Source organism: Camelina sativa, unplaced genomic scaffold, assembly GCF_000633955.1.
Source record: "Camelina sativa cultivar DH55 unplaced genomic scaffold, Cs unpScaffold00510, whole genome shotgun sequence".
Classification (NCBI taxonomy): Eukaryota; Viridiplantae; Streptophyta; class Magnoliopsida; order Brassicales; family Brassicaceae; genus Camelina; species Camelina sativa.
The window spans coordinates 91,539-115,837 of record NW_010921715.1 but is presented as its reverse complement, the minus strand read 5'-3'; the positions used below and the strand labels follow the sequence as shown (position 1 = coordinate 115,837).

General features: G+C 38.8%; 1 protein-coding gene across 1 annotated transcript; it reads left to right on the top strand.

The window, feature by feature from the left end:
* Positions 1-15,839: 15,839 nt before the first annotated feature.
* On the top strand, positions 15,840-17,771 carry LOC104773273 (UDP-glycosyltransferase 79B8-like). Its single transcript, XM_010497850.2, has one exon. The coding sequence runs from the start codon at positions 16,331-16,333 to the stop codon at positions 17,657-17,659; it is 1,329 nt and encodes a 442-aa protein (XP_010496152.1). The 5' UTR covers positions 15,840-16,330; the 3' UTR covers positions 17,660-17,771.
* The last annotated feature ends 6,528 nt before the right edge of the window (positions 17,772-24,299 follow it).

Below are 24,299 nucleotides of genomic sequence, written 5' to 3'. Positions count from 1 at the left end.
GAGACTTAAAAAAAACATAAGAGCAATTCGCTTGCCGAAGAGAAGAAGCTTTGATTTGCGACAACGGTGAGAGCGAAGTGCACAAGATTGATTGCAAAAAGAAATAGATCTGAGATTCGAGTCGATGTTGACAAAAATTGTCCGCAACTGATTGATGAAGAAATTGAAGAGTTTGAACATGCACCGGGTTTGGATCCATACTCTGAAGACTCATCGTCAACAGAGAAGGCTCAAGACAAAGATGAAGATTCGTTTGGGACAGCGTGTGATAAGGATCTGAATAAATCAGAGGAAGTCGAGTTGATGAGTCGGAGGTTGGGATTGAGACTGATCAAGTCAATAAATCTCGGAAGGGAAAGGAATCGGCACTTGAGTTTTCGGATGAAGAAATTGATCCTACATGAGTTTCGGTTCAAGAACAGATTGAGCGGATGGCTAAAAGGAAGAAAATTCACAAGAATCTTGGGCATGCATCATCAAAGAAAGCGAGAAGAACAGGGGAATCAAGCTCAACACGCAGAAGATCAAAATCAAAGGTTGATTCACCGGCTCAGACAAGGTACAATATTTTTGTTTCTCGAGGAATTACAGAAGAGCGTTTGGTGGATCTTGATGGTAAGGATGAATGGGGTTATCTTGATTTGATAAAGAGAATGAGTATATCAGCTAGTGTTGAAGTCTTAGCTTGTTATGTGAAGGAAGTAATTGCAGAGTTTTATGAAAATCTCCCTGTCAGAGCTTCAGCTGATGGAGTAGAAGTAGTTGTTCGTTGTCAGTCTTATGATTTTTCTCCACTTACTATTAATAGAGCTTTTCATCAGCCTCCTTTAACTGAAGCAGAAAAACAAGCTGATGCAGCTGTTGATCTACTTAGCCTCATAAAAGTTGCTGAAGCACTGAGTGGAGAAGATGATATTTCGTGGGAGGATATGACTCCCAGAGATTTGCCAGCTGCATTTGTGGCTTTGTTCAACATCTCAAGCTTTAACTGGATACCATAATCCCATAGGAATCATGTATCTGAAAAATGGGCTAGACTTGTCTAAAAGATTTTCAAGGGGATTCGTTTTGATTTTGGTAAAATGGTTTTTGATCAGGTGATCGAGTTGTCTAAAATTAAGAAATGGGATTATCGTTGGTTAGTTTTTCCTAGGACTATTTGATACTAGGTTTTTTGTGTGTCTATCCTAACAGATCCCAATTAACCTTATGTAGTTGTAGTACAAAAGGTGTCAATCCAAATGGGATGATGCTAGTCACTCAAGATGCAATCAAGATTTCACAAGTCAAGCCAATCCAAAGAGAGTGTATTTATCTAACAATCCTAGGATGATCAGAATGCAAAGCGAAAATAAGCTACAAGACTAGAAACAAGAATGTAAGACAAGGAGCGAAAATGAATGAAAACAGAAAACGAGTCTAAGCAAGAATTAAATAGCAAGAAGCGAAACAATCTCAGGAATGTAATAAAAATCAGAATGATAAATGTCCTTAGGATGGGGTAATCAATGTCGGTGGAGTATCCTAGTCTACAGAGTGTTTAACATGCCACAAGCAAACTATCCCTAAACAATGAACATCACGACTTAGCTAATCCAATCTTTTGACAGAAGCTACTCAGACTCAACCACTTCCAAACCTAGCTCTCGCTAGAAAAACATGATCAAGCATGGCATGACAGATAAGTTCATTCACGTCAACAAACATCCTAGACAACTAATCTCTTAGGCTAGGAATGTAAGTCTCTGGTACTAGTTGGTCAGACATTTCATCAAACACCTTTTGGGTGTGGAAATGTCTAAGACCTAGTTCTAATTGATCAGAGAGAAACTAGTATTTCTAACTCTAGTTCAGAAGAGAATCATACGAATCTAAGCTTAAACACCCTACATACTAAGATCCTCCACCTAATCTATCCCATCCTCAAGAATAGTCACACTACTCAGATCCACAAATCATCATCAAAGATATGAATTCGGAAAAATTGAATCAATCATAGTAAGATAGATAAAAATGAGATGACCAACTTTGTAGAAGAAATCAAATGCAAAAACTCAATAAACTAAANTTCCTAGGACTATTTGATACTAGGTTTTTTGTGTGTCTATCCTAACAGATCCCAATTAACCTTATGTAGTTGTAGTACAAAAGGTGTCAATCCAAATGGGATGATGCTAGTCACTCAAGATGCAATCAAGATTTCACAAGTCAAGCCAATCCAAAGAGAGTGTATTTATCTAACAATCCTAGGATGATCAGAATGCAAAGCGAAAATAAGCTACAAGACTAGAAACAAGAATGTAAGACAAGGAGCGAAAATGAATGAAAACAGAAAACGAGTCTAAGCAAGAATTAAATAGCAAGAAGCGAAACAATCTCAGGAATGTAATAAAAATCAGAATGATAAATGTCCTTAGGATGGGGTAATCAATGTCGGTGGAGTATCCTAGTCTACAGAGTGTTTAACATGCCACAAGCAAACTATCCCTAAACAATGAACATCACGACTTAGCTAATCCAATCTTTTGACAGAAGCTACTCAGACTCAACCACTTCCAAACCTAGCTCTCGCTAGAAAAACATGATCAAGCATGGCATGACAGATAAGTTCATTCACGTCAACAAACATCCTAGACAACTAATCTCTTAGGCTAGGAATGTAAGTCTCTGGTACTAGTTGGTCAGACATTTCATCAAACACCTTTTGGGTGTGGAAATGTCTAAGACCTAGTTCTAATTGATCAGAGAGAAACTAGTATTTCTAACTCTAGTTCAGAAGAGAATCATACGAATCTAAGCTTAAACACCCTACATACTAAGATCCTCCACCTAATCTATCCCATCCTCAAGAATAGTCACACTACTCAGATCCACAAATCATCATCAAAGATATGAATTCGGAAAAATTGAATCAATCATAGTAAGATAGATAAAAATGAGATGACCAACTTTGTAGAAGAAATCAAATGCAAAAACTCAATAAACTAAAAGATATCATAATACAAAGGATGAGAACGTTTTAGGTCGCTAGGTAAAACCTTAATAACACAAAACGAAAAAAAAAAGATGTTTTCAGCCAAGACTTAACAAAATGTATTTATAGTAAAAACATGTAAATCCCTAAAACTTAAAACGACAAGGTGAAGACTCGGTTTGGGAATCTCCTGAAGCGTATAAGAAAGTCTTCCTAACATGTGCGAATGAGTCGGTGTGCGTCTAGTGGCTCGACCCAGATGGCTCGAGTGAAGTCGAGTGATGCGTGGTGAGGCTAGATCGAGCGAGGTCGACTGGATGGAGTGGAGGGGTGTTGGCTCGAACCAGAGTGGTGTTGACTTGATCCAGAGTGGTTTTGGCTCGAGCTGGGTGTATATGCATCCACTAAAATGATGATAACTCTTGAACCACACCTTCGATTGATTTGCGATAAACCGCGTTGGAAAGATGACTCAATTCCATAAAATTGTTATGAAGACGTCGAAAGCTAAATCCCACTCGAGTAGAACGGCTCGAACGGGGTGGTGTTGGCTCGAGCTGGGTGTATACGCATCGACTAAAACGATGATAAATCTTGAAACACACCTCCGATTGGCTTGAAATAAACGCCTTTGGAAAGATGACTCAATTCCCTATAACCTATATGAAGACGCCGAAAGTTAAATCCCAATCGAGTGGAACGGCTCGAACGGGGTGGCTCGATCAAGCGGATGAGACTGGCTCGAGAGAGGGGCTCGATCGGGGTTGTGTGATTGTCTCGAGAGACGGTTCCAGGAGTGTTGTGCAGCGGATGGGTCGAGTGATGTGTTCCCGACGTCTCCTAGATACCTGAAATACTCTGAACTGCACAATGTATGCAAGGATGATGCAAGAACTACCTAGACATGCAAAATGTATAGAAAGGACTAGAAAATGATGCAAAACAATGAGTTATCCTAGCTAAATGCATGATAAATATATGCTAGGGAGAGACAAAATATAGGCTAGGGAGAGACAAAATATAGACATATCACTATTTTTAAGGTTCTCATACATCAGAAGCAGCCAGAGACAACTGAATCTGAAGTCTATATCAAGCTTGTAGCTTACCGGAAGGATGTTCGTATTGGAAAGGCTTATGCTAATAAGTTTCCTGAATTTCCCAGTTTTTATGTTCCACCTATCACGGTTGAATCACCTCCTGTTGCATCTTCTGGTCAGAATTATATTGATGATGAGCTTGGGAGTATTCGTATGCCATTGATTGATCAAAATGATCCAGAGTTAGTGATGGAGCGTTGATTGATACAGCTCGTGTGCTACAAACTCTTTCGGGAGTGGTTCATCGTTTGACACAGAATCATCCTATGTCGAAGATGATCTAATTGGTTTTTAACCGGTATGCTTTTCAAGCAGGGGAGAAGGATCAGTTTATGGGAGAGTGTCGATTTGCGGGGGAGCATCAAAGCTAATTTTGTGTTTTTGGTTTTTGGTTCATCTTTTGAAACTCTAAAACAATTTGCATTTTGTTTGTCATTTGGATGTTTTCAATTTGATGCTTATGTCAGAGTTCTTAGTCAGACTTTTGATAAATACGTTTATGAGTTTGAAATTGCTGAGAATTATTGGATCATGAATGCTTGAAGAAGCATACGGTTAAAAAGGGGAAGATTGAAGATGCATTCTTTGACATAGGTGATGATGTACTAGAAACTATGGTAGTGCAAAAGATGGATCAGCAGGTTAAAGTTCAAGAAGTATAAAAGGAAATCTATTCGGGTGGTCAAGCAAAGGCATGAGAAGCAAGAAGAAGATTCTGGAAGAGTAAAAACTTTCTTGTTATGAAGATAAAAGGAAGGTTTACAAAGATTGTTAATTTTTTAAATTGTAAAAAAAAAGGAAATTAACAATTACTCGTTTATTTAGAATTAGGAATTAGCCTGTTTTATGGTTGAGTCCAATTAGTATAAATATGGGGCTGGGTCTTGAGAGAAGATCAGCACTTCATAGACAGAGAGATTTTAGCAGTTGAATCTTAAGCTTTTAAAAAGAATAGCTTGAAGATTTAAGAAAGGCTAAAGAATTTTGTAAGCTTCTTAGATCTAAGTTGTGATCTAAGAACTTGAGAGAAAGAGTTAGAAAATATAGTTATGGAGAAACCTTGTAAAACTTATTTTCTAATAAATGTAAAGAGAGTTTTTGAATCCCTGTGTGTTATTTGATTTAAAGATCTCAATTGCATAGCTCTTGTGTTTTTACCTTGGTCTCAGCGAAATTGAATAAATAGAAAATCGGCGCTATCTAATCTCATTCTGGAGACAGTTTGGATTGATGAATATAGGGTTACGAGAATCACTCTTGATAGAAGGGACTTGTAACCTAGCTGGCAATTCAGAACGTATGACTATGATATATATATATATATATATAAAGGTAAAGGGATATATATTCGCTGAATTATATAGTATTTTAGTATTTACAAGCAATCAAAAACTTGAGTGGACATGTCCAAACATACGAAAACACAATATAAAAAAGATGAGAAGATGTTAAAGTAGAATTTGTGAAAGACATTTTTGTTCATCTCATTAATGTAGAGCAAGCGGTGCAACATTTGAAGAAATAGATTAATCTAATTGAGAAACCATTTCGCGACGTGCATGCGGTCCCTGGGGGTCTCTCATTAGAAATGGAATATGGTCATCGCCAAGTAGATGGTGGTGGCGATGGTGATGCAGCACATCACTTGGTGTTAATGGGCCGTGAAACACGAGAGTCGGTGTTGTGTTACGTGTTCCACAAGCTTCTATTTTAATTTGGTTAAAAAAAAAATTTTCTTTATTTGGGGATAAGTTCACAAAACATATCTCAATTGATTTAGAATTAGGATTTATCTCTTAGTTTTTATCTTTAAATAGAGTCGCAAGTATTGTATCTAAAACACCATTTTATATATATATATATATAGTATAATCTCTAGTGGTTTCATACCCACTAACAACATAACATCAATCATCAACAGCGAATAACTAAACAATACCATTAAACCAAGAGAAATCCAACAATGAAATAATACAATAACTAATAAAGTCAATATCAAATTCCAACATCCTACAATGTTCTATCAACTCAACTCTAGCAACCTAACAATAGCTAGATCACAATCAATCAAGCTCCTAGAGCATTCTCCTCCTCATCGCCTTGATTCCAGAATCATACTTTGCCTTTATCTGCACCACAAACACAAATTAAGATGCATGAGTATTGTCATAAACACTCAAGGAAGAATTTCTTCCATCTACTGGGCTATACACACAAGCAACTGAGATTCCAATGTTAAGCAAACACAAACACACACAAAAAAAATACAACAAACTAGGAAACAAGTGTCGGATAAGTTTAGTGTCGACCGACACATGGTTAGTGTCAACCGACACTGACTGCTGGTGTCTACCGACACCAGGTTAGTGTTGACCGACACTGACTGCTGGTATCTACCGACACTATCCAATAGTATCGATCGACACACCTCCTTGGTGTCGACCGACACCCACCTGGTGTCGATCAACACCGGCTCCGCAGATACATTCTGCTCGAAGCCGATCGTCAAATCTCTGTTTCAAACCATCTCCAATCCGTCCAAAACTCGCCCAAAGGCCATAGGAAACCATAAAAACCTTTTAGCATTCAGTAAAAAACAAGAAAAACACCAAAACAACACCAAACAAGCAAAACAAAAGAGATCACAGGCTTAGATCAGCCATGGTCATGCACTCACCTCTTTTGTAGGAAGATCAGGCCTAAAAAACGAAGAATCCACACTTTAGGAAGCTTCTCCTTTGATCCCATCAACATCTCTCCTCTCCACAACAACATATCTCACTAAAACCAGCCAAGAAACCCCAAAACTCATACGAACACTCTCTTATTCTCCTTCTCTCTTTTTAGGAACGACAAAAGCTAAGGAGGCGACAAAAATAGGTTTTTCCTTCTCCCAACGTCGACCTCCTCCCTTAAATACGTCAGTTAGCGATTCCACTTGAACCAAACAGGACCAAATCGGCAATATAATCCAACCCGGTTGAACCGGAAATAGCTGGTATCGATCGAAACTCCCCCTGGTGTCGATCGACACCCACCCCAAAACCACACTTTTTTGTTCGCGGATGTTACTGTATCAACATCACTTGTTTGAAGTCTAATAAAACCCAAAAACAGAGGCAATCTTAATTTTCCAAAAGAGTTTATGTTCCAAGCCCTGAGAGGAGGACTCTCATATCGGTTCCGTCTCGTCTCACCTTCACCTTCACCAATCCATCATTCATCATCCTCGTCTCACCGCTACCACCTTCCCTATTTGCTGTTTACAAGTGCTCTATTTTTCTGATCATAAAATAGAGCTCCAAATCCCTTAACTAAGATTCCACCTCTACACTAGTTGGTATCAGATTCTTATCGTTTTTGGCAGCGATTTTTCTGTCTCAATGATGCCTCCTAAACCAGACGTCGGCGATGGAGAGGCAGCTGATAACACCTTCAATTGGGCTGAGTTTTGGGAGATGTTACTTGCGTCTCATCAAGAAACACTAAACGCCACATTAACACCTTGACCCAAACCCTCACTCAACACTTCCGTAACGCCAACCTGGTGCATGTGTGTAATATCAATGTTGTTAATAAGATCACGGTCCGCTACAGGCTTATAATTCCACGGCTAGATGATCTTCTTGATCATATTGGTAAGTCTTCTATTTTTTCTAAGATCGATTTGAAGATCGGTTATCATCAGATTCATATTAAGTTGGGGAATGAATGGAATACGGCTTTTAAGACTTGGGAAAGTTTGTTGCACGGCTGGTTATGTCTTTTGGGTTGTCAAATGCTCCAAGCACATTCATGTGTGTCATGAATCAGGCCTTGCGTCCATTTATTGGTAAATTCGTGGTGGATTATTTTAATGACATTCTTCTTTTTAGTCGGTCGGTGGATGAACATCTTTCTTATCTCTGGGATGTCTTGCTTGTTCTTCGTCGGGAGAAACTGTTTGCAGCCAAGCAAAAATGTGAGTTCGGTACGAAAGAAGTTCTTTTCTTGGGTTACGTCATTTCTGATCAAGGGTTGTCCATGGATCAATCTAAAGTCAAAGCTGTTCGTTCCTTGCCAGTCCCACGCACATTAACAAAGGTTTGCAGCTTCCATGACCTTGCTTCCTTTTACCAACGTTTTGTGCTTCATGTTAGTACGATTATGGCTCCGATTACTGGTTGTATGAAAGAAGGCAAAATTCTGTGGACGCGTGAGGCTGATGATGCGTTTACGGCTATTAGACACAAGTTTACATCTGCTCCCATCTTGATTTTGCCGGATGTTTTTTCTTACCTTCGAGCTGCACTGCGACGCTTCAAAATTGGGTATTGAGGCTATTCTTAGCAAACAAGGTAAACCATTTGCCTTCTTTAGTGAAAAGCTCTTGGGAGCACGTCTTCGTTATAGCACATATGCAGTGAGTTTTATGCCATTTTCCAAGCTATTAAACAAAGGTGCCACTACCTTGTTCACCGTGATTTTGTTCTTTTCACGGATCATCATGTGTTACGACATTTAGATAGCCAAGCAAAGGTCTTGGCTCATTATTCAACATGGATAGACTTCCTCTAGCGGTTTACGTTTTTTATCCGTCACCAGTCTGTTGCAACAAACTGCATGGCCGACGCTATGAGCCTTCGTCACAGTTTGCTCGCCTCTATCCATCCCGCGGTGTTTGACTTTCAAGCCATTGCGGACATGTATTCTATGGGTCATTTTTTTATCAATTTTAAAAGGCTGAATGCTGACTATTTGATTCAAGATGGCTTTTTGGTTAAAGGGCTGCGAGTGTGTGTTCCTGCTTTTAGCTTGTGTTTTCAGATCATATATGAATTACACATGGAAGGACATGTGGGGCGTGATCTAACTTTGGAACTCATCACCGCTTCATATTTTTGGCCATAATTGTGGCAGAATGTGGAACGTTTTGTCGAACATTGTCATGTTTGCCAAAAGGCCAAAGGTAAGTCTTCTAATGCAGGTTTGTATTTACCCTTACCTATCCCTACGCAGCCATTGACGCACATTAGCATGGATTTTTTTTTCGACTTCCTCGAACACAAAGGGGCCACGACTCGATTTTTGTGATGGTTGACCATTTTTTTAAAATGGCTCATTTTATCCCTTACAAGAAGATGATCGATGTTGTGAATGTGTCTACACTTTTTTCCAAGAGATATATCAGTTACACGGTCTTCCTTTGTCGATTGTTTTGGACCATGATTCCTGCTTTATGAGCCACTTTTGGCGGTCTATTTGGAAGTTACTACTCACATCTTTGGATATGAGCACCGCCTACCACCCTCAAAGTGACGATCAAATCGAAGTTACAAATCGTTCCTTGAGAAGTTTGTTGCAGTTTTTACTTGGTGATCACATTAGGAGTTGAGACTCTAAGCTTTGTCAAGCAGAATTTACCCACAACCATATCGCAGTCTCGGGCTTTGTGTGTAAACAAGATAAAAAAATCTTGAACTTAGCATAGTTCAAACTCGAGGTCAAGCAACCAAAGGAAGTTACAAACGGTTAGTCACCACATTTTCATTACCATACTCGAATTCTAAGACATATTTTGGGTAACCATTAATGGTGTAAGAGTCGACACAACATCATTCCATCAAGGTGACATTGTTCTTAAACCCTAAACTTTTCCCTATGATTTTTAATCCTCAACTCTTTCTTTTTTCCCACCGAGGACGGTATGATTTAAGCCTAGGGGGAAGGATGTTCCATCCTATACTAATGCTACTTTTATTTTGTTGACTTGAAACCTTTTTTCACTTTTTACATCAATAATTTTAATGCTTTTATCAAGTCACATTTTTTTTATTGAGTCAAAACTAGTAGGGGATTATGATCTTATTCTAACGGTTTATTTGATTTGGATTAACACTCTTATGACTCTTGATTATGCTTGACAACAGAAACAAAGTTTGGAAAGACTGTGAGCCGACTCAACAATCCCCAAAGTCCCTATTTGATGGATATTCGGATGATCTAACGTTGTCTCTAACTTTTATAGGACCTAAACTGGACTTAATTATCAAGCCATGGGATTTGGTACACATTGGACTAGATCTGTACATTCAAGCCACACAAGACATTGGACTTCTTCAAAAGTATGTTCCCCTCTCTTTTCCCTTCGAAACTCTAAAAAAATAAGAGAAGAAAAAATAAAAATAAATAAGGATATAGGTACCAAAGAATTGAGCCAAGGGATGTCGCGTAAACCCGTGCATACTTTGGATTTCATAGAAACATGTCCAAAGAAAAAGAGCAAGGGATCTATATAAAAAAAAATTAATACCCTAGAAAATTAGGGAGAAATAGATTCCTTGGAAGTGAGAAAAGGGAGAGGAAATGAATCATACAAAGAAAGTTTTTGTTTGAAGAGAGTCGACAAGCCTTTGATCGATTTTCCCTAGGTAAGATTTCACCTTTTATTATTGCTTTAATTTATTTAAAGAGATGACAATGGAGATTCTGGAAACTCCTAAGAATTTTGGGATTAAGGAGCGTTGATTATTTTCATAGGCGATTACAAACGTAAGTTCTTAATGTCAAGTCAACAAAGAGTGCAAAGACGATATTCCAAAAGATGTGAATTCCAATTATTTTAAAACCTCTTTTCAATGACTTTTTTTTTATTGTTTGCTTGAGGACAAACAAATTCTAAGTCTGGGGGAATTGATAACATCATTATTTTACCCATATTAGCTATAGTTTTCATATGCATTTAGGATGAGTTTGATAAGATTTCAGGTATAAAAGGTCTATTATCAAGTATTTCAGGTTTTAAGAAGGTTTTACAGGTTTTATATCAAATTGGACCAAAAGTCAAGGAAAACATGTTTCAGGACAGATTCAGTGCTTTACAGTACATGCCACTTTTGAAGAACTTCCAAAACTCAAATTATATCATGCTTAGTGTCTCTGGAAATCTGGAAGAGTCATCTTGCTCCTCGAAGTAGAATCAAGTCATCCCGTTCAGTCATCCCGAAGATATGACCGTTTTACTGAGACGTGTTATGAACCGAGGTAAAGAGAAGCATCCAACCGATGTGCTTTTATTGAAGGCCTGACCAGCAATCATCACGGCGGCCCAGCCAAAGGCTGCACCACGTTTCAGAACCCTCTTTCTCTGCCCATTGTCCTGCACTCAAGAAGAAAATATGTTTTTACCCTTACAAACCCTAATCCAAAATAAAACCCTATACATACTCTTTAAGACCTAAGGTTTGAGGTGTGCTTCCATTTTGTTTCGTTTTACATCCATCCACTCCTCCAGTAGCAGTCCTAGAGACGACCAGAGACTCAGTGGAGAGGCCCTAATTCCATGGTGGGCTTTGTTTATGTCAGTTGTTAAGAATCCTAATATTGTTGTAAACCCTAAGACCTAGTACTGTTATATAATCTCTTTGTATAATTGATTAAGAAAGACAACATAATAGTAATGATTTTTTCCCAAAACCCTTTCTCTAGTTTCTACATGGTATGAGAGGAGGCGATTCTTGTGGATCTAAATTAAAGCTTCTGTCTTAGTGTTCTTGTGATCCCAATGATCATGGGATGTGAAGCCGATGAAAACAATGGTGACGGAGATGATGAAGATGATGTGATGTGTGGATTTGTGTCCACGTTTGGTTTTTAGTAAACGAGCTTATGGGTTTTGGTTAGTATTCATAGTTTATTTATTTCCTAATAATTTAATTAATGGATTTTGGGTTTGTAATTTAAGAGTACTGTCATATGGTTTTTATTTTATTAAATTGGTTTTGTGTTTTCTTTTTGCAATAATTAATCGAGGGTTTTTCTTTTATCTAAATTCATGATGTTGGGTATAGGTTTATGGTTTACATGAGTTTGAGTTATGAATTTGGTAATAGTCTTACCATTACGGGGGAGTTGTTTGGAACACTCATGTGTTTAGGTCAATTTCTTTTTAGTCCAATTTGTGGACTGTCCGAGATTAGGACAATTATTTGTGGAGATTGCAGGATTTGCATCCACAGGATGTTATTATTCCCTTTACCAATGACCAAGCTGATGTTCCACCCCTATTTTCAAGATTAAGGTTTATGCCTGGAGGAGTTTGTTTACATGATTTGTCCATCCTTGAAAAGTGTCCACGAGAAACGTGTTCCATTTTATGATTGCAAAGTTTGCGTTTTGCGTACCACGTTTTTCGTGCGGATGAGTATTAGTGTATGGGCCAACAATCCATGTTGGGCTTTGTTTATGTCGGTTATTATATACACTAATATTGTTGTAAACCCTAGGACCTAGTGTTATATAAACCTTTGTATCATTGATTAAGAAAAACCTCTTGGAATCCATCGCCATTCACCTTGGGAGTCACCAATCTCTACTGGTTCTAATCTCTTTCATACTTTCATCATTTTTGGGAATCAAGTTACTTTTGTGACAACTAGAGAAGTTTCCTTTGAACCCCTTTTGTTTATTGATTCGTTTTTGATGCTATATTTTATAATATCAATATTGTTTCTTTGCATCATGAGCGAGTAGTTTACTTGTTGGGTTTTATAGGGATGAATCAAGAGGAATTCATGGTTCGCTTCAATTAAGTTGTTAGTTCTTATTGTCGGCTCTATATAGAGTTCTTAATGCATGTGCTTAGATTGATCACCAAGTGCTGATCTAGAGAACGGGAGCGTTAACTGTGTTATCCTACTTCTTCGAACTAGTGTTATACCGAAACCTCGCGTCGTAACCTGCGTAAGTTGAGTTGCGGAGTTTGGTGAATGTATTGAACTTGTTTTACTAGCTGGTTGACATGCGTCGTTGCCTGTGTAAGTTGCGTAACGGAGAATGAAGACTTTTGACTTTCATTCTATGATAATAGCTTGTTGGTTCATTAGTGTTTCGTAGTTGAGAACCTAGACCGAAATTAGTATTTACTTGTTAGATCTTGACACAATATTTCTTAGAACCATGAAAACCATGAGATGACTCCCCAAGGCCCAACGCCTTAGTCTTATAGTTTTAAACCGCTTGTATTTACGCTTTCTTTATTTGCAATAAATATTAGGAAAACCAAAACCCCAATCTCTTATTTAGTCTTAGCCATAGTTCTTTCCTTTTTAATTCAATTCGTGTTAGCTATTACTCTTTGTAGAATCGATCATAAAATACTACATTGATTAACTTTGCACTTTCAGTTGTTGTCTGGTCTTTTCAGGTAAAATATTTGGAGTAACATCAACAAGCTAGGGAGAACCTCAAGTAGAAACGACCAAGTATAAGGATGCATCTGATGCCAAGCAACGAGAGCTGTTGTGATTTGGTTTGGGTGGTGATCACAAAGGACTGTTTGACAGTTCGCGAGTACAACAAGCTCAAACCTAGGCACATCGGGCCAATGGAGGTTGTGAAACGTATTAATCCAAATGCATATCGTCTACGCCTTCCTCCGCATTTGAAGACCTCTGATGTGTTCAGTTCAACGTGAAGTACTGTGACACCCCGGTTTCAGAAACTTGCAGAGAGGTTTAAAAGAATTAATTTGGCCACCTATGTCACCAAAGTGCAATTATCTTTTCGGTCAAGGGTCATGAGAGAACTCCAAAGTTAAGTGTGCTTGAGCTGGAGTAGTCTTAGGATGGGTGACCTTCCGGGAAGTGATTGTCGGAACTGTGCGAGTGAGGACAAAACACAGAAAAAGATCATGTGGTGATTTGTAGGGACGATAACTAGTCTTTAAAGTCTCCTAGAGGTAGCAAACCAACCGTCAGATATGGATGGGCTCACGGGTCTAGTGAGAGGACGTGAGGCCCATTAAGGAAAGTAGACCGATGGACTGGAAGTGGATTTGGAGTCCACTAAGAGGTGGCGGTCAGGACGTTAAAAGTACTTACCCCCAAATCGTGGTAACAATGCTGAGCCGGATTCAGTAGCATACCGTCTTCCACCTGGGGAGACCTGATGCAGCGCATCATTTGGTGTTAACTGGTCGTGGAACACGAGAGTTGGTGTTGCGTTACGTGTTCCACAAGCTTCATATTTTAATTGGTTTTGATTTATTTTTTTCTTTCTTTGGGGATCAGTTCACACACCTATCTCAATTGATTTAGGATTATGACATATCTCTTGATTTTTATCTTTAAATAGAGTCGCAAGTGATTGTATCAACATCATTGATTTGACTTTGAATTCTAATAAAACTCAAAAACAGAAGCAATCTTAATTGCCCAAAAGAGCTTGTGTTCTAAGCCCTGAGAGGACGACTCTCATATCGGTTCCGTCTCATCACACCTTCACCTCCACCAATTCATTGTTCATCATCCTCGTCTCGCTGCTACCACCATATATTTGATGTTTACAAGTGCTCTTTTTTCTTGATTTTAAAACAGAGCTCTAAATCCCTTGACTAAGCTTCCGCCTCTACATTAGATGGTTCGACAAATTAGAGCACCACTCTATAAAAAGCAATCAGGCATAGCGCATGATGATTACTCAACTAGGGATGGAATTTATGGATGATTGAGCCAGGTGTTTAGCTATGTGTGTGAGAGGAAATGGAGTTTGAGGATAAGCTTCAAGTCGAGGAGGGGAGTAATGATACACATTATACTATAACTTATCATCGCAAGAATCTCATACGCGTGATATTGGTTTTCTATTTTGGTGTTTTAGTCTCTTTTTTTTTTCTTTTAGTAAAGAATTTTTCTTTTCACTTTAGGTTTTGATTTTTTCCATTTAAAGTTTATATATCGTGGCCTATTTAATTTCTAAGAAAAGAACTAACTTCCAACAGATCCATACGTTTTGGTAATTAAGAGAAGGATTGGCTAGATCAGATGTCAAGTGGTGTGAAGGAACGTGTCGACAAGCCTAGCATCGACCGAGAAATATAGCTTAGAAAATCGACTTTGATTTATGTTCTGATTGAAATTGTAATTCTCACTATATTTCTGGTTTTGATTGTGATTTTGATGTTGACGGGGACGTGTGTATGTTGCGTGTGAGACAATTAATTGGAACTCACGGAAGCTGGAAACTGATTATATGAACCTTTGTCACTAAAACACTTATCCAGCTTGCATGGAATCCATTGTTTATATATCATGCCTCCCGAAGTGAAGCATTACCATGACTTAAGCTCAGAAAAACCACAACCCTTGATTATATCAACAAAAGGCTAGAATGATTCATTGCTTCTCTCCATTCTCGAGTATAAAGAACATAATTAAAGTTGGTTCAGAAATGCACCTCACTGACCAAACCCACCAGCTCAAGAATATAATCTACGTTACAGTGAAATGATGAAATGATTAATTGGTAGATTTCGCAATTGAACCCGCACAAGAATAAACCAAAAGATAGTCCGCCAGAGGTCTCTTTACCCCATCTCTCTAAGAAAACCGTCCACTGGTTGAACGACTAAACACCTTTATTGAGTATGGTTTTCAAGTCATGCTCATACCTGAAGATGAACTGAACCTTCTCATTTGTTATAGCTGTTCTTTGTCGACGCTTCTCATTTGTTATAGCAGTATATAGCCGTTGCACAAACATGGGCTTGGACTCTTGTTTACAAGCTTCTCTATTTTGTTTGGGCTTTGTATCTTGCAGGCCTTTCGCCAAAACACTGTCGGTTTTGAGCTCTCATGTTTACAGCTATAGACTACTATAAGAGAAGGAAAATATATCTCAGCCAAAGCATCGTACAAACCAAAACAAAACAAAAGAAAGTTACTTTATGGATAAGGACATCGTCATTCGCTCATTTATCACGTTGATTGCTTCACCTAATTTTGTCCTATTTCACCTAATCTGTCTTATTTCAATGAAGAAGAATCAAAGCAAGTGGCCAAAGAAAAGAAAAACAAAGAAGTAATTCTTATATATTGTTGGATCCATTGTGATTGATTTTTGTAACGTTCTTCTTCGCTGTCTTTTGTCTTGTGACATGTTTTTTGTAGTGTCCTTCTTAATTAGCTATTCTTTCCTTTTGACACCTGTTCTTCTTGCTTCTCTCTTGTGACTTGTTTATTTTTGTAGTGAATATTATTGGCTCTCTTCTCGAGTAGTGATCTTGTGACTTGGGTTTTGTAGTGTTCTTAATTAACCAATTGCTTTTCTTCTACGCATGTGCTTCTGTAATACACTAACTTCTCACTAAATATTTTAATCCACCAAACCAGTCTCCAAGTTCATATAAGGGTGTTTCAAGTTCATACTTCTTTATGAATTCTTGAATACTTTGTTTAGTTGTTTTGTTTTGTTTCTTTTTACAATTCGAGGAAACCAAATGGATTCAAAATTCCATGCTTTTATGTTCCCCTGGTTTGCTTTTGGTCATATGATTCCTTTTCTACATCTTGCAAACAAACTAGCTGAGAAAGGTCACCGAGTTACATTCTTGCTACCTAAGAAAGCTCAAAAGCAGGTGGAACATCACAACCTGTTCCCAGATAGTATTGTCTTTCACCCTCTCACAGTCCCTCATGTCAGTGGTCTCCCTCCTGGTGCCGAGACAACCTCGGATATCTCAATCTCGGAGGATAATTTATTGTGCGAAGCCTTAGATCTCACTCGCGGTCAGGTTGAAGCTGCGGTTCGTGCTTTGAGACCGGATTTGATCTTCTTCGATTTTGCTCACTGGATTCCAGAATTGGCTAAAGAACATATGATCAAGACTGTGAGTTACATCATAGTATCTGCAACAACGATAGCTCATACACATGTCCCTGGTGGTTCATTAGGTGTTCCCCCGCCGGGTTATCCTTCATCGAAGGTTCGTTTCGGTGAAAACGATGCTCATGCCCTAGAAAAATTGTCGATCTTCTACAAGAGACTTTATCATCAGATCACTACTGGTTTTAAGAGATGTGATATCATTGCATTGAGGACATGCAAAGAAATCGAAGGTAAATTCTGTGACTATATAGCGCATCAATACCAAAAGAAGGTTCTCTTGACTGGTCCAATGCTCCCTGAGCCAGACACAAGTAAACCACTAGAAGAACGCTGGAGTCATTTTCTGAGCGGGTTCCCACCGCGTTCAGTTGTATTTTTCGCACTTGGCAGCCAAATCGTTCTTGAGAAGGATCAATTTCAAGAACTCTGCTTAGGGATGGAGCTGACAGGTTTACCCTTTCTTTTAGCGGTAAAGCCACCGAGAGGATCATCAACGGTCCAAGAAGGTTTACCGGAAGGGTTCGAGGAGCGGGTGAAGGGGCGTGGTGTGGTTTGGGGAGGATGGGTGCAGCAACCATTGATACTGTCTCATCCATCAGTAGGCTGCTTTGTGAACCATTGCGGTCCAGGAGCAATATGGGAGTGTCTGATGAGTAATTGCCAAATGGTTTTACTTCCATTTTTAAGTGATCAAACTCTCTTCACAAAACTGATGACCAAGGAATTCGAGGTCTCTGTAGAAGTGTTGAGGGAAAAAACAGGATGGTTTTCAAAAGAGAGCTTGAGAGATGCGATCAAGTCTGTGATGGATAAAGACAGCGACCTCGGAAAGGTAGTGAGGAGTAACCACGCCAAATTGAAGGAGGTTCTTGTTAGTCCTGGATTATTGACTGCTTACGTGGATAACTTTGTAGAGGCATTGCAAAAGTATCTGATTTGAAACATTAATTTGAGTAATTATGTATCTAAAGGAAACGATCCTTATAAAACTCAACAACGTAACTTTGGTAAGTTTAGATATGTTCAATGATGAGGCAGTTTTGTTGTCACTACGCAGTATGGCTGTGACCTAAACGTGTGTAAGAACTTGCAAAAAGACAAGATTTCTTATCTTGTTTTCACACAAAGCCCTAGGTAGTTAGTATCAAGNCAATGCTCCCTGAGCCAGACACAAGTAAACCACTAGAAGAACACTGGAGTCATTTTCTGAGCGGGTTCCCACCACGTTCAGTAGTGTTTTTTGCACTTGGCAGCCAAATCGTTCTTGAGAAGGATCAATTTCAAGAACTCTGCTTAGGGATGGAGTTGATAGGTTTACCCTTTCTTTTAGCGGTAAAGCCACCGAAAGGATCATCAACGGTCCAAGAAGGTTTACCAGAAGGGTTCGAAGAGCGAATGAAGGGGCATGGTGTGGTTTGGGGAGGATGGGTGCAGCAACCTTTGATATTGTCTCATCCATCAGTAGGCTGCTTTGTGAACCATTGCGGTCCCGGAGCAATATGGGAGTGTATCATGAGTAATTGCCAAATGGTTTTGCTTCCATTTTTAAGTGATCAAACTCTCTTCACAAAACTGATGACCGAGGAATTCANCCAATCTTCTTCAGAAAGCAACAGCATCTTGTGTAAATTCTAATTACTATAAACTGAAAGTTTTGACTCATACAAAAGGAAAAAGAAAACTATATCTTGCCATCTCATGTACAAGTTGAATGGACAACGCCCAGGCATCCCCTGCTTGGTTTACCCCAAATGTACCTCTCTCGACCTGTTAGCATCAACCAATCAAAAGTATGTTTATCAAGTACAGGTGAAAGCTCAACTAAGAGTATCACCATCGGTAATCCTCTCAAATCGGATTCTCAAATAATATTTTAATATTAAAAATTTATTTATTTAACAAAATTTATTTATTTAACAAAAATCAACCAATCAAAATATGACATTAAATGAAAAGATGTCTCAGAGTATTTTTAAATGTCTAGACAAAGACTTTGTGTCTCTCTCTTTTTTCAACTTTTTATTATTTTGTGTTTTTTATTAGTTTTGACACTCACTAAAAGATGATCAATGGAGATGCTCTAACAGTAGAGATTCGAATGTGTGAACTTACTCGGTCACACAATTTGTCAACCTATTCCATACGAGTCTCCCAAGGGATGGTAGGAGCTTGTGGGCTATATAATTTCTGCGTCAAATTTGTCACATCCTTACTTTAAATGTTATTGGTTTGAGATTTGAATAGAGTTTTAAAGACTTCAAATGTTATATTTTTTTTTTTGGCAAATTACATAGAATCTATTGTTATTAGATATTTAGTTAAACTATGTTAAAGTAATATTTTCATCCGTTGATAGTGACGGTGGCAGGGGGACTAACGGCGGTGCCATCGAGATAGCCAGCAAAGCGATGTCAATCTACAAGAGCATGAACTTGAAGCTTACACATAAGATAATTGGTTGGGGTAAGTTTGGTAACATTGGTAAAGTTGACGTGAAGAAGAGCAGTATTGGTGGAGGTCATGGTGTCGGTAATGGTGGGTAGAGTAGACATGAAGCTACACACGAGAGAACAATGAAAATAAGAGAAAAAAAAACTTTATATATCGTAACCTGCTCTTGATACCATATGATTGTTTATGTGAAGGATAATTTTATTCAATAGAGAGTTACAAGTATATTACACCTACGGGTCCTTCTAGGGTTCTATACAGAGATTGATTACAATATCTACTTAACATAAATAGAAGATTAACAAGAGTAATGAGAATATTTGATTGATGGAATCATTGATATGATTGATCCTTAATAAAAAAATGCACCTCACTGACCAAAGCCACCAGCTCAAGAATATAATCGATTCTGTTGGAGGTGGATTCTCACTCCCCAGAGAAAGCCCGGCTCATGAACTTTGAACAGAGGCCCAAAACTGTTAAGAGTGTGAGCGAGGGTATTTTGGTATTTCCGATAAACGAACCGACACAATATCCTATAAATATGGGTGTACGACATCCAAAAGAGGGGCAGAGAAAAAGGCAAGAAAACGGTTAGAGAAAGCGACAAGCAATTGACGGCTTACTCGTTGACGCCTTACATTAGACGAGCCACTTATTCGTTTATTCCCTTTAAACTCTTCTTTTTGCTCATTTTTAACTTGTCCAACCGACTTTATAACTCAACTTTCAAGTGTTTGACACGAATTAATAAAGAGAGTTTCAATATCTTTTCCACCAAACTAAAATTCTAATTTTAACTGATTTGGACATCAACAATTTGGCGCGCCAGTTAGGGGGAGCCAAATTGAAATTTTCTTTAAGATTCAAAAGACGAACCTATGGAAGCTTGACAAAATGACCGGACTCATTATTAGCGAAAGCTCAAGCAAGGAAGCAACGCCGTCGGGAAGAACAGTTACCCCGGCGCAGGACCTAGTGGAAGCGACCGTCCTTCGAACTCCAGAGGCTCCAAGGAAGGCTGTGGTTGTAGAAAGCCTAGAGTTCTTCATTGCAACAAATCTAACAAGCCCGGTGATATGTATATATTTTACACTTTTTCATCATGCATTTGTCATTCATTTTGTTCTCTTAACTCATTGTTTTACATTGTTTTTAGTCTCTTTTGCATAATATGCATATCTAAGTAGTCTTTGCATTGGTATTGCATGCATCTTGCATATTGGAGTTGTTTCAGGTGTTTTAGGAGATGTCCAAACCATCAAAAGCAAATAGGGAGCAGGAAGGCAGTCCAACGACTCGATCTACACTACCTAGCGACCAACCTTCCACGTCTTTGATCGAGTCGAGTGAAGATTTTAATTTGGGATTTAGCGTTTGATGTACTCATCAAAGCTGTAGAGAATTGATTCATCCTTCCAATGCCATTTATTTCAAGCCAATCGGAATCGTGGTTCAAGTGTTATCACCATTTTAGTGGATGCACGTACGTTCTAAATTCCAACTCAACCTGCACGCAAAGAAGAGCTCCCACTCGATCAGACAAGTTAGCAGCGACTCAACTAAGACGTCACAGAAGGGATCCTAAGCACCCTCAAGATGCGACTCGATCAGCAGCTCCCAGACCACACTTTTCAAGCTGCCACTCGATCGACCTTTTCAAACGGCCACTCGATCGACGTTTTTAAGCTGCCACTCGATCGACGTTTTCAAGCTGCCACTCGATCGATGTTTCCAAGCTGCCACTCGATCAGACGTCCTAAACTACGACTCGATCGACACTCTCACGACGCGACTCAATCCACGCTCTTAAACCGACATCCTGGTTTTGTTTTGAAGATGCATCCAATCCGATTCCCGAACCGACCTTCTATCTTGTCGTTTTATGTTTTAGGGCTTTCCATGTTTTACTGTTAATACATTTTGTTAAGTCTTTACATGAGACATCTCCTTTTCCTTTAAGGTTTACCTAGCCACCAAAAACGTTATCTGATTTTGTAATCCAGATATCTTTGAACTTATTGAGTGTTTGCATTTTATTTCTTCTACCAAGTTGTTTATCTCATTTTTATCTAACTGATGATGCTTGATTCAATGTTTTATAAGTTTATATCCTTGATGATGATTTCTGGATCCGAGTAGTGTTAGAGTTCTTGAGGATGGGATAGATTAGGTGGAGGATCTTAGTATGTACGGTGTTTAAGTTTAGATTCGCATGATTCCCTTCCGGACTAGAGTTAGAAATACTAGTTTCTCTTTGATCAATTGAAACTAGGTCTTAGACATTTCCACAGCCAAAAGGTGTTTGATGAAATGTGTGACCAACTAGTGTCAGAGACCTATATTCCTAGCCTAAGAGATTAACTGTCTAGGGTGTTTCTTGATGTGAATGAACTGGTTCGTCACACCTGCTTGACCATGTTTCTCTAGCGAGAGCTAGGTTTGGAAGTGTTTAAGTTTGAGTAGCTTTTGCTAAGAGATTGGATTAGCTAAGTTGTGATGTTCATTTTCTAGGGATAGTTTGCTTGTGGCATGTTACACACTCTGTAGACTAGGAGACTCCACCGACATCAATTACTCCCATCCTTAGGACTTCTATCTTTCTGATTGTTGTTGCATTCCTGAGACCGTTTCTATTCTTGTTGTTTAGTTCATTCTTAGACTCGTTTCTGTTTTTACTCATGTTTACTTCTTGTCATGCATGTTCGTTTCTAGTTTTGTAGTTCATTTCCGTTTTGCATTATGATCATTCTAGGATTGTTAGATATAAAATCATTCTTTGAATTGGCTTGACTTGTGATTGCTTGATTGCATCTTGATTGCTAGCATCATCCCATTTGGATTGACACCTTAACTACTACAACTACATAAGGTTAATTGAACCTGCTAGGATAGACACACAAAAATTCTAGTATCAATTTGGCGCTGTTGCCATTTGGGATTCATTATGCTACATTTGAGATTTTAAGTTTTGCAAGATTAAGTTCTGTTACACTTATCCTTCTGAGTACTAACTTGCTTTGGTTGTCTGCTTATTTTTTTTTGCATATCATGTACTTGTTAATTGCAACCTTGCATGCACACCAGGTCAAAAGGACATCAGAATCTCCTTTCTGTTATTGACGACATCAATCGGTTGCAACGACCACGACAAGCTCGTACTTTCACTGATCATCCCGCACTAGTCACTATTGAACATCCTAACAGACCCATTCCGAGACCGCGACACATTGGTGCTGGAGATGCACTGAACATTCACACTCAGCGTGCTGGAATCGTTCTTCCTGCCGTGCAGAATAACAACTTCGAAATCAAAAGTGGTATGATCTCCATGATCCAAGGAAACAAGTTTCACGGGTTGCCTATGGAGAATCCAATCGACCCCTTGCATGAGTTCGACCGTCTGTGCAGTCTTACCAAGATCAATGGAGTGAGTGAGGATGGTTACAAGATGCGCCTCTTCTCATCAATGGGAGAAAAACATTCCCAAGGATCCATCACCATGTGGGATGACAGCAAGAAAGCATTCTTGGCTAAGTTCTTCTCCAAATCCAGAACATCACTTCTCAAGAATGAAATCTCTAGCTTTACTCAGAAGAACTCAGAATAATTATGTGAAGCCTGGGAGCATTTCAAGAGTTACCAGAGCCAATGCCCACACCATGGATTCAGCAACGAGTCGCTGCTGAGCACTCTCTACCGTGGTGTACTTCTAAAGATACGCATGCTGCTTGACAATGCGTCAAATGGGAACTTCCATAACAAGGACGTAGATGAAGGTTGGGAACTCGTTGAAAATCTCGCCGAGGCTGATGGCAACTACAATGGAGACTACGATCGCACAGTCCAAGGAGACGCTGGTTCTGAGAAGAAGTACAAGAAAGACCTCAAGAATGTTAATGAGAAGCTCGAGCACATCTTGCTAAGTCAGCAGAAGAGCGTCCACTTTGTATCTGAGGATGACCCTTTCACTACAAGAAAACAGGACATTTACGACTACGATTGGCGACTAAACACGTAGTCGCCAAATTTAGTGACTATATACCGACTGCTTACCCACTACTTTACAACTGCTCATTATTAGTCGTAAGTTAGTCGTTATTTACCAACTGAATTGAGTAGTTGGTTTAGTAGTCGTTAATTAGCGATAATTTAACGACTGAAAGACAAGAAAATAATATCGTCACCTTAGAGTAGCTAATTTGGCGACTACATGGGGACTACTGCGGCGAGTCGTTAAATTGGCGACTAACATACGACCACATCTGTTAGTCGGCAAATAAGTGACTACTAACCGACTAATGAGGCGAGTCGTAAACATGTCGGCCAAAAAGAAACACATTTTATTCGTTTGGGGGTTGGTAAGCTTTGTTTTTTTGCGACTGTTAGTTTGAGTCACATCACAGTCGCGAAATAGTCGGTAAGTAGTCGCCAAAGAACTCTATATATACCACACCTTTGTTTCTTATTTCATTCACACCACAAGAAAGAGCATTAATAAGAAAAAAATCGAGAGTGAGAAAAAAAAAATCGAGAGTGAAAAAAAAATAGAGAGAAAAAAAAAACAAGAGTGAAAGGTTTTTAATAATGGCGGGAAGTTGTAATTATAGTCATTTTCGGGAGTGGATGTATAAGAGGCTTGATGAAGTGACGAGAAATTTCATGGAAGAGTTCAGCACCGGGGTAGAGGAGTTCATGGCTTTTGCAAATAGCCAGCGTATAGCACAAAATAATGGTGGTAAGTTTCATTGTCCTTGTGATAAGTGCAAAAACGGTAGGCGTCTTCCGGGGGGTACAAGTTGGAATCATTTTTTTTTGCTATGGGTTTATGGCAGATTATTATGTTTGGTATAAACATGGGAAAGAAATTAATATGGGCATAGAAACGAGTTATGTAGATCCGACATTTATAAGTGGGAATGAAGAAGTGGGTAATGTGGTAAGAGATAGATATGTGGATATGGTGAATGATGCATTTCATAATAACATAAGTTTAGATGATAATTATCATCAAGATGGTAGTTATCAGAATGTAGAGGAACCAGTACTTAACCATTCCAAGAAATTCTACGACTTGTTAGAAGGTGCAAAAAATCTATTATATGATGGTTGTCATGAAGGTCACTCAT